The sequence below is a fragment of the Phytophthora parasitica genome (assembly GCF_000247585.1).
Source record: "Phytophthora parasitica INRA-310 unplaced genomic scaffold supercont2.23, whole genome shotgun sequence".
NCBI classification, from domain to species: domain Eukaryota; phylum Oomycota; class Peronosporomycetes; order Peronosporales; family Peronosporaceae; genus Phytophthora; species Phytophthora nicotianae.
Genome location: NW_008649009.1, coordinates 613,557 through 624,153, shown reverse-complemented (window position 1 = coordinate 624,153; position 10,597 = coordinate 613,557). Strand labels below are relative to the sequence as shown.

Below are 10,597 nucleotides of genomic sequence, written 5' to 3'. Positions count from 1 at the left end.
TACATGAGCAAATGTATACATTAAAATTTGAGAGAACGTATAGTTTTAAATTAAAGAGACCTTAGAATTATGTCATTTTAGGGTGTTAATTACGTATACATGGTGTGTCAATGAGAATTATCTACTGGTGCCTGTTTCATTCGGGGAGTAGCCGAGTGTCTATCAAATCAAAGAGCTAAAATGCCGACCGTGGGGGTGAAGCGCGATGAGCTGTTCGCGGCCTTGGGCCAGACGTACACGGACGAGGAGTTCGATGTTCTGTGCTTCGAGTTCGGCATCGAACTGGATGACGTGACGAGCGAGAAGCAGCTTAAACAGCGTGAGACCAAGGGCCAAGGCAAGGACCACTCGGAGCACTCGGACGCCGTGCTCTACAAGATCGACGTTCCCGCCAACCGCTACGATCTGCTCTGTGTCGAGGGTATCGCACGTGCACTGCGTATCTTCCTGGAGAAGGAGCGCCCGCCCGTGTACACGTTGACGCCGCGTGCCGAGGGCCCGCACAGCATTACGGTCAAGCCCAACACGAAGGTAGGTTGCAATCCATCGCGGGAATATTATTTATTATTGATCCGTTATTAATTGTTATTGCTATTGCAGCTGGTGCGCCCGTATGTGGTGTCGGCCATCCTGCGTGACGTCAAGTTCACCCAGGAGCGCTATGACAGCTTCATTGACCTGCAGGACAAGCTCCACCAGAACATCTGTCGTCGCCGTACACTCGTGGCTATCGGCACGCACGACCTGGACACTGTTGAGGGACCTTTCACCTACAATGTACGTAAACTGGAGTATATGTTGACAATTTAAAGATACTTATAATTATATTGTGTAGGCGCTGCCCCCGAACGAGATCAAATTCATCCCGCTGACTCAGAGCAAGGAATTTGAAGCCAAGGAGCTGCTGGATTTCTACCGTACTAACCCGGAGGTCAAGCACATCAAGCCGTACACGGATATTATCTACGACTCGCCCGTGTACCCTGTGATCACGGACAAGAACGGCGTGGTCTTGTCGCTGCCGCCCATTATCAACGGCGAGCACTCCAAGATCTCGCTCGCCACGAAGAATGTCTTCATTGAGTGCACAGCCACGGACATCACCAAGGCAAAGGTCGTACTTAACACGATGATCGCCATGTTCTCCGAGTACTGCGCCAAGCCGTTCACGGTGGAACCAGTGCAGATCAATTACGAGGACCAGACTGTGAACGAGAATGAGCTGACGCCCAACCTCAGCAAGCGCTCGGTTGAGGTGCAGATCAAGAACATCTACTCGATGTTGTTCGGCAAGAGCGAGCCTATTAACCTGGATGTGGAACGGATCTGCAAGCTGTGCGACAAGATGCAGCTGGACGCCAAGCCCTCAGGCAACGGAAAGACCATTATTGCTGAGGTCCCTATTACTCGCTCGGACATTCTGCACCCCGTGGATGTGATCGAGGACGTCGGTATCGCTTACGGCTTCAACAACATCCCACTCACGATCCCTCAGACGCAGACTATTGGTATGGCGCAGCCACTGAACAAGCTGGGCGACCTTCTTCGCGACGAGATCAGCCGTGCAGGCTACATCGAGCTGCTGACTCACGGTTTGTGCTCGCACAAGGAGAACTTCGAGTACCTGAACCGTGAGGACGATGGTCACTCTGCTGTTGTGCTGTCCAACCCGGCTACTGTGGAGTTCGAGGTTGTGCGTACGTCGATGCTGCCTGGTGTGCTGAAGACTATCCAGAACAACAAGGCCATGTCCATCAAGGAAGGTCTGAAGTTGTTCGAGATCTCGGACGTCGTTGTGATCGACGACAACACGGACGTTGGAGCTAAGAATGTGCGTCGTATTTGTGCCGCGTACACCGGCCCGACCGATGGTTTCGAGGTCATTCACGGTCTTGTTGACCGCATCATGCAGCTGATGGGCATCCCGTCTGCACTGGAGATGGCTGCGGGCACGAAGGAGTACTACACCATCACGCCCGCGGAGGAGCGCACATACTTCCCTGGCCGTTGTGCGTACGTGACCCTGCAGAAGGAGGATGCCAAGCCTCTACGTCTCGGTACGTTCGGCGTGCTACACCCGGAGGTGCTGAAGAACTTCGATCTGCTCAACCCCACTTCCGTTCTGGAGATGGATTTGGAGCCTCTGGTCTAAAGCCTCAAGAGTATCAACACTAGGAGAAAAGCAGGAGCAATCGTGCGATAACCAAAGATGGTGGCATCGCACGTGAGAAGTAGACAGCTGATTGCTGGCCCTGTAAGGTGAGCGAGCATTGCAGGTAAAGCGAATCCATGTGTGCATGTGATTTGAGTGCGTTGATTGTTATTTCATTCGGTTGCAGCTTGCTCGATACCCGACCCGTAAACCCCTATAAATATGCAGGTCGAGCGTCGAGTTTGGATGCTGAGCAAGTGAGCGAAAATAATCTGGGGAAGTTGAGACTTATCGTTGATCTCAGCACGCCAGACTTCCAGCTGCAAGTGAACTAATACTACATGTCAGCTATGGACGGCGACACTCTCGATCGTGAATTGGCCTCGCTGGCCGACACTATCACCGTGAGCAACCCGATCACTTTTGGACAGAAGCCTACATGGTATGGTATTCACGAATTTGCAATGACCAGCGGAGCCGGGTAACTTATCGTTGATTAATGACTGTTTTTGCAGGCGTACAACACAGAAAGACGCCGAGTCAAAAGCGAAGCGTGAAAGTGAATTCGCTAAGACGCTCCCAAAGAAGTTCGTATTGACGGAACCTCGGGATGCCAAAAATGACTTCTCCGTTGTAGCTGCTGCAGCAAAGAACCCGATGCAGCCACTTCGCCCAAGTTTACTACTCAACGAAGATGGCAGCAGAAGCAGTAGTGCAAATATACCGGGCGATATCTCATCCAGAGCGGCATTAACGACCCCACCATCACGCGTACCGATCGCTAAGCGAAGCCACATGGACGGCATATTGCGTGGTGTTCCTGGTAGCACTGAGCCGATCAGTACCATTCAGCAACGCGCGTTTGTGTATGACAACGAGATGAGCAACATGAACCGTGACAAAGACACAAGTCACCACCGGAAGCGCGATGCTTACTCTGAATACGTAGAGGCTCGTGCGCGATTTAGTAAGATGCACAGCGTGAACTGAGGTAGACAGAGCAGAAAGGTAGAGCAAAATCAAGACGTATTTCTTTAGACACGAGGGTTATTCATCATTTACTGCACTGGTCGAATCATCTGACGATGGTAGAGGAAGAGCGGCAGCAACGACAAAGTCGGCTGCAATGACAGCGTCTTCACTTAAATCTGCCTCAAATGCTGTGAAAGCTGGAGGTAGCGGGGTGAATGGGGATTGATCGTTGGTATCGCTGAATGCGTCGTTGTCGTGTGCAATTTGATGCTCGTCACTCTCAGGTGATGCCTCCTTAGCCAAGAGCTCTTGAGCTTGTTCCAGTAGATTCTGTGAAGGTTCAGCTTCTGGTGCTTCGACGACATCCTCTTTGTCGGTTTGCTGTTGTGGATCTTCCACTTTTAGGTCACGATCTTCTTGATCTTGGTCAGGGTCTTCATATTCATCATCGTAGTCGTCTTCATCTTTTTCCATGTTTTCTGCCGCCAACTTAGAAGATCCATCTTGTTGAGGGGGAATCTCTTCCTGGGCTTGGTCGGGCTCTAACTCTTGGTCATGTTTAAATTCGGGTTCTTCTTGTGGTATCTGGCCTTCATCTTGCCCCAAGACTGCCTCCTCCAATCCCAGTCTTTCATCCTCCAGCTCTTGACCTTGAATCTGAGCTTCAATTTGCTCGTGCTCTAGATTAGGCTCTTCATTTTCGAGTTGCTTTTCAACTTGCAACTGAACTGTGGTATCAGTGTTCAGTTCCAGATTCTCCACCTCCTCTCGATTTTCTTGTCCATTTGGTATCTCTGCATCTTGTAGAATCTGTTGATGAGCCGTTGTGTTTGTCGTGGTTTCATCTTCAACAATGTGATTATCGATTTCCTCAACTCCAGCTTCTTCCTTATCATCTTCGGTAGGATTGCTGCCGTTTTCGCTTCTTCTTTCACCCTCATCACGTTGCATTTCGTTATGTTCTTGCTCGTGAACTTCCCGTGCAACTTCTCGCTGTTCGGAGTCTTCGAGTTCCAGATTCTCCTCATTTTGCACCTGAGGACTTGATGGTTGCTCATCGTTGTCACCTTTCGTCTTTCGGTGCCTTTGCGTCTCCTCCGGTTCAAACTCCAACGGATCCGCTTCAACGGCGGGTGCCGGAATCAGCGTCGCCAACGACTCAATGTGCTCCAACTATCAACAACACAGTTAATTAGCATGACAATCTTCATATCAATCTGAACCACCTCATTGTACTCACCTGAAGTTGGGCATCCGAAAGTGCGGCAACAAGGTAGCCGCGATGTTCTGCCGCAGCTCGCTTTTCCCGCGAGCTTATAAATCGCGTCTTCTCCTGGTTGCCGTCATCTTTTGCTTGGTTTTTCTTCGATTTCTTCTTCTTTGAGTGCCGAGACTCTTGTATAATTGGAGATCTCGCTGGTGATCCATTCCCTGTCACCTGGTTCTTTGATAAGCTACTCCGTCCGTCGCCATCACGAATTCGCTGTACTACGCTATAAGGGCTCTTTCCAGGCTTCTTTGCGAGCTTGAGTTCGGTAATTGCATCAGCCAGAGCACCAGTCGATTGGCTTTTACCGATTTGAGTGCTGTTCCCTATCGCCGCTAGACGATGTTGTGGTTTTGCCTTGGAGAGACGATCTGCTGCCTCCATCATATGCCGGAGAGCGTAGCCTCCGCGTTTTCCAGCGTTATTCTGCTGATACAATTCTCGAAAAAATGCTTCTTCTCTCTCTTGCTGTTGTTGTGGACTACTGTCGCTAAGAACTCCGTCCGGAATACGAAGAGCATCATTGTCTTCTGACTCAAACGATTCAATGCGTGGCGGTAACTTTGGTGCCATTGGCAAGGAATGTAGTGTGCTGCGTGGGCCTGTCTTGAACTTCGCAGCTCGACTTTTCTGACTCTCATCACTTGAAACGGGCTTCCATGCCGACGGGGGTGGCTTTGATTTAGTCGTAGTGCGAGTTCCTCGAGTTAATGGGCTTCCTGGACTTGTGGTAGTCAACAAGAGTGAGTGTGGTGGATCATCATCGAAATACTCGGCATGCTTGGGCCTTTCGCGAACGGGACGTAAAAGAGCTGGAGCACTAGCACTAGTTCGGATACCGAGACCGTTAGCTTCTAGTGAAGCGGTGGCGTAGTCTGCGTACACGAGGCAGCAGCGTTCACAGACTCCAACCGTTTTATGCAAAAATATTGGGTCTTGACGGTGACGAGCGAAGTCCTCAGGACGTAATGTTGGATGCATGTACCGGATCACAGGGGGTACGAGTTGTTCACGTCCTTGCCAAGCTTTCATTCCAGAACTAGCACTAGGCAAGTTTGTGTCATCACTAGCGTTCACCGTCTTCAAATACCGAAGGATGCCAAATCCTACGCCACCAGCTTGTTGTACGACTCGCTCGTCAGGGGGCCACTCGATCGCTACTTGCTTTTCTTCATTCACTCGTTCGCGGAGAAATTTCAGGACATGCTGAAAATGAGCCAGCACAGCTTTGTAAGTCGTAGGCAAGAGTGCACGCAGAGCTACTACTTGTGCGCAACTTGCACAACGCGTCTGTCCTGGACGAGGCTCTTCATCAAGTTCGGGATTCATCGTGGAACTTAGCGAGACTTGTCCACCACCGGAACCTTGTGCAAAGGCAAACAAGGGAACTTTTGCGTCGCTGACAATGTCGAGCGGGCGGATACTTGGTTCATTAATTGGCATGTCGGATGTGATCGCAGCCAACGGAGGTTGTAAACGCAGTGACGAGCTCCACAGTAGCCATAACCGATCGTCCGAATCTACTTGAAGACGTAACACCATTCGCGCAATTCTGAATTTGTGGTAGGACACACGCGTGACGTGGTCTACAACGCGCTCACAGAGCTGCTGTACCATACCAGGTAGCATAGAGCCTCGTACTGGCTCAGGTCGACTGAGAGCTTCAGCGCCGCCTCCCTCTTCGAAAGTCACTCCTCGTTCATAAACAGTAAATCGTGCGTCGTGGACTGCATGCACATTTACTCGACGCTCTAGCAAGCACAACTTGGGAGACCAAATAGCACGGAGTGTAGAATTTCGTGCTCCTTTTGGAAGCGTAAAGTGCTGAAGAATGCCTGCTGCTGGCTGTGATCCAGGTGAAGACGAATGCGGGATCTCCGGTCGCTTGTATAAGAATTCTCGAAGTGCATCTGCATCGAAATACTCGATTGCAGGACTAGTATTCTCTGCTTTTGGTAAGTACAAATAATACGCCACAATGTCCGTTGCTGCCTTCCGTTTGGTAAATGAATGTTCGATATGTGCCGCGGTGAGGTTTGCTCGGTGTTTGCGCTTGATGCGTCCGCTCTTGCGACTCGTAAAGTACCAGGCGACAGGCTGCGAGCCATGATAAATCACCGTAGGAGGTACACTAACTCGGGGACCGCCTCCAAGATCATCCGTTGTCCATAGATAATGAAAAAGATTCTCCACCAAACCATCACCTTCCAGTGGCAATGCTGTAGCCATGTCGGACAAGCTGGTGCAAAAGAACAGAGCGTTGTCAGCCACGGCACATATTTGCAGCATATTTCAGCGCTATTTCAAGATTCAGGTGGAGTTTCACGTCTTGACAGTACTAAACTGGTTGAAGGTACCATACGACATCGAACAGATCACCAACAACCATGAGAAGCAATCAACAAGCATCACCGACGAAGTCTCACAATGGGGAGCTAGCTGCAGGGCCTGCTGCCGTCGAGCCGGAAGCAAAAGGTCAACAAGACTTACAACATGCCGTGGATTTATACCAGAAAGGCATGGAGATCGCACATGGAGCGACGACCTTTGAAGATCACTGCCGCGCGATTGAAAGCTTCAGCTTGGCCATTGCCATCCGTCCAACTCAAGCTCGCTTCTTCCTCGCGCGTGGTAATGCGTTTCGTGCTATTGGAGAACTTGAACGTGCTGCGAAGGACTACGGGTCTGCTATCCAACTTGACGACCGTAGTGCGCTCTACTACGCCAACCGAGGAGCTTGCTATCGTAAGCTCAACCATACGGCCAAAGCTCTCGAAGACCTCACCAGCGCGATCGAACTGGACGGACGAAAGGCTCCCCACTACTTCAACCGTGCTCTTGTACTCCATGATGCCGGATTCTATCGCGAGGCTATCATTGATTTCTCGAAAGCGTTGGAAGATGGATCTACGGCGGCAAATGCTGCTCCTAATAGCATAGGAGCCCCTGGCGGTGGAATCGGCCTTCGGATTGAGTATCGCGCCTTACAGAGTCGTGCCAACTGCTACCGGCGACTTGGCCTCTTGTCGAAATGTATTGAAGACTTGCAGGCTGCTATCAAACTGGATCCTCGCAATGCGTCTGCTTTCAGTGCTCTAGCACTCGCCCATTTTGAATGTGGTGACTTCGAACGCGCCGCCGACGAGTTTACGCAAGCCATTGAGCTTAACTCGGGCAATGCCAGCTACTTCAGCTATCGCGGACTGTGCTATTACCGTCAAGGCCAAGAAGCTGCCGCAAAACAACGACAACAGCAGAATGCTCCATCAAACCTTACCAGTGGCATGGGGATTTTCGCGCGGCAGTGTTTGGCAGACTTCAACAGGTGCATTCAGCTTGATGGTCGCGATCCGCAAGCGTATTTTTACCGAGGCTCTGTGAGACTTGCACTGGCGTTAGATCTGGATCAAGCATCTACGGCTACACCCACAAGTAACACAATTACGACAGAGCCAAAGGCAATCAGCACACCAAATGTTGCTTGTAAGGGTGTAAGCGAAAGTGGCGAACCTACCTCCAATGTGGTCGTCCTTCCGGTATCGACTGTGAGCTTCATGTCTGCCGCGGAACAACTGGAAGCCGCATTTGCTGATATTGAAATGGCCTGTACGTTATGTCCCAGTGGTATACCGTATCAAATAGGCATGGCCATGATCATGCAGCTGAAGCAGCAACACTCTGAAGCTCGATCCATGCTTGAAGCGATCGCATCGAGTTCTTCGGAAACCCGCAAGAGTGTCTTGGTCCAATTTCACACAGCGCTTTGCTGTCATGCTCTCGGTGACTATGAGCGTGCAGTGGAATTGCTAACCGATGCTCTTGACGTACTCCCAGATGAACCGATCTTCCTCGAAGCTCGCGGGCTCATATTGCAAGAAATGCGGGTGCATCCTCTAGCACTTGCGGACTTCGCACGTGCGCTGGAACTTCTCGAAGGATACGAAGACCGCAAAGCGAACATGAATCAACTTCTGGGGCTTCGATATCTGCGAGGAGAAAGCGCGCTAAGACTTGGACGCTATCAGGATGCCGTTGATGACTGCAGCGCTGCTATTGCTGGCGGGTATACTGCCGACATGGCAGCACACAATGCTCGCGCCATGGCATATCGAGGTCTCAGTGACTACGATAGAGCTCTCCTGGATCTCAACGTAGGTAGTAAATGCTTCCACGCTTGAAAAACTCGCCGTGCTGATCCATTCTGTTACAGGTTTGCGTGGCACAAGCCCCGAAAAATGACATCTTCCGCTTCCATCGGGCGCTGTGTCTGATGGAATGTTCTCGTTACTCTGAAGCTCTGCCGGATCTCCATGAGACTGCAACTCGAAACTCCACGGACACAAAGTACGCTGGAGTCACAACTAGCTGCTTGTTGTGGAACCTTCCAACTCACCAGTTTGTTTTTGTGTGTAGGCTGCTTTACTACATGGGGCTGTGCTATTATCACGAACGCCAGCCCAGTGAATGTGTAGTCTTCTTGAAGCGCGCTCTAGTATGTAAACCCACGCAGGACTTGCTCCCTCACTTGTACGATCCGATAGTTTGCGCTGTTTTTATCCATCGTCTCTGACGCGCTTGTGGGCAGGTACTATCACATGGGGCTTTCATACGCACTGGAAGGCCAGAACATGTCCGCTGTTGAACATTTCACGAATGCTTACGATCACTGCCTGCTTGTGGAAAAGAGCGTCAAAGCAGGAAACAACCAGGAAGACGAGCTTCACGAAGCCAGTAACAAGCAGAGTCAGCTTCAGCAACTTCACGAAGCGCAGCTCATGTACATCCACGAGCGTGCCAAAGCCTTGCAACTTGAGCGTTACCACGCCGAAGCCCTCGCCGACTTCTCCTTTGTCATAAAGAAGCAACCAACCAACGCGCACGCGTACTTCCGTCGTGGTTTCGCTCACAAAGCACTTGGCAATTTCAAGGCTGCAGCGCACGACCTCCAAACTGCTCGGCTACTCGATCCAAACAACCTGCAACTTGTCGTCAATTACAAGGAGCTACGAGATGTCGAGTGTATTGTACTCTGTCCTCCAGGCGAGGAGAAGCGCTTCTAAATCAAACGTTACGTTAGTGAAATGGGAACTGACAAGGTGTCCGAATCGTCGCGTATCCATTGGGCATCGCCTGTTCATTACAACAAGCCTGCTACACAAGTGAGTTGGTGAAGAAACGATCAGATTCAAGCGCAGAAACTCACCACGACTGCAGCAATGGGCAACGTTTGCTCGTGTTGTAACTGGGGTCGAGGAAATTCGGACGCCAAAGATGGTAAATCGAAGAAGCTTAAGAAGGATGTGTGGTTCGAGCAAGATTCCGTACCTCTTGTGTCTGCTAGACACGATCTCGATGATATTGGGTCCGACGAAGCTGATGGCAGCCTGAAGAGAAAAGTCTTGATACGCTCACCGCGACCTACAAGCATCTCACCTAATGATGAACTTTCCAGTCGAACATCGCCTCACCTGCAACGATACGAGCAAGAAGAGAGACAGCATCGCACACACAGGGCCAAGGCGGCATCAGTGGATTCCAGCAGCTACTCTAGGAGATCGCATCGTGGCGGTGAAGAAGAACGCTCCAGAAGTCACAGTGGCCGTCGTCATCGACATTCAGGTCACGAGGATAACAGCGACGACCGTGACCGGAGAATTGCCAGGTCCACATCACTCGAGGTACAGGATAGCACTCATGAGATGCGGTCTCCGTCGTCATCTTCGATAAGATCAACTCGAGTCGCCTCTTATTCGCACGACGCTGCTTCTTTCGCCGATGATGAAGTGGAGAGTGTTGGTTCCTCTCACGGCTCGACCCGATCGCATCGGTCGTCGTCTGCTTCATCATCACCGAAAGCGTCCTCGAGAAGTGGTTCTCCGCACAAGAAGCAACGCTACGGGCGGAAACACTATCGGGCGGACGTCAAACGTAAGTAGACACCCCATTTTACAACCAGCACACGATGACAGAATGCACTTCACCACACACAAGCCGTCTGCCCATTTTCACTTGTTCTTCGCTTTCATTCCGTTCTCTCCCTCGCTTCTGTGTCCAAAAAAGCACCTCACACCGGGCAACTCCACAACTACTTACATGCATGACATGGACTAACCAACGATTCACTCACTTGTGAGTAAGGGGGCTGCCTTCTTCGAATGCTGAGCGCTGGTTTTTGCTGCTGCCTAGTGGCTTCGAGGAAGGATGGT

General features: G+C 50.9%; 6 protein-coding genes across 6 annotated transcripts; 5 read left to right on the top strand and 1 right to left on the bottom strand.

Annotated features, from left to right (window-relative positions):
• Window positions 1-180: 180 nt before the first annotated feature.
• On the top strand, window positions 181-2,152 carry PPTG_10870 (phenylalanine-tRNA ligase, beta subunit; the record flags this gene model as incomplete). The annotated part of the gene is made up of 3 exons (XM_008906355.1): window positions 181-531; window positions 601-777; window positions 836-2,152. The coding sequence occupies 3 exons, from the start codon at window positions 181-183 to the stop codon at window positions 2,150-2,152; spliced, it is 1,845 nt and encodes a 614-aa protein (XP_008904603.1).
• A 57-nt stretch (window positions 2,153-2,209) lies between these two features.
• PPTG_22797 (hypothetical protein) lies at window positions 2,210-2,487 on the top strand (the record flags this gene model as incomplete). Its single annotated transcript, XM_008906354.1, has 2 exons — window positions 2,210-2,259; window positions 2,340-2,487. The coding sequence occupies 2 exons, from the start codon at window positions 2,210-2,212 to the stop codon at window positions 2,485-2,487; spliced, it is 198 nt and encodes a 65-aa protein (XP_008904602.1).
• A 322-nt stretch (window positions 2,488-2,809) lies between these two features.
• Window positions 2,810-3,142, top strand: PPTG_10869 (hypothetical protein; the record flags this gene model as incomplete). The annotated part of the gene is made up of 1 exon (XM_008906353.1): window positions 2,810-3,142. The coding sequence occupies one exon, from the start codon at window positions 2,810-2,812 to the stop codon at window positions 3,140-3,142; it is 333 nt and encodes a 110-aa protein (XP_008904601.1).
• A 57-nt stretch (window positions 3,143-3,199) lies between these two features.
• Window positions 3,200-6,680, bottom strand: PPTG_10868 (hypothetical protein; the record flags this gene model as incomplete). The annotated part of the gene is made up of 2 exons (XM_008906352.1): window positions 3,200-4,297; window positions 4,365-6,680. 2 exons carry the CDS (start codon window positions 6,678-6,680, stop codon window positions 3,200-3,202), a joined length of 3,414 nt encoding a protein of 1,137 aa, XP_008904600.1.
• A 98-nt stretch (window positions 6,681-6,778) lies between these two features.
• Window positions 6,779-9,451, top strand: PPTG_10867 (hypothetical protein; the record flags this gene model as incomplete). The annotated part of the gene is made up of 4 exons (XM_008906351.1): window positions 6,779-8,542; window positions 8,602-8,735; window positions 8,805-8,918; window positions 8,977-9,451. The coding sequence occupies 4 exons, from the start codon at window positions 6,779-6,781 to the stop codon at window positions 9,449-9,451; spliced, it is 2,487 nt and encodes an 828-aa protein (XP_008904599.1).
• A 156-nt stretch (window positions 9,452-9,607) lies between these two features.
• On the top strand, window positions 9,608-10,327 carry PPTG_10866 (hypothetical protein; the record flags this gene model as incomplete). The annotated part of the gene is made up of 1 exon (XM_008906350.1): window positions 9,608-10,327. The coding sequence occupies one exon, from the start codon at window positions 9,608-9,610 to the stop codon at window positions 10,325-10,327; it is 720 nt and encodes a 239-aa protein (XP_008904598.1).
• Window positions 10,328-10,597: the final 270 nt, after the last annotated feature.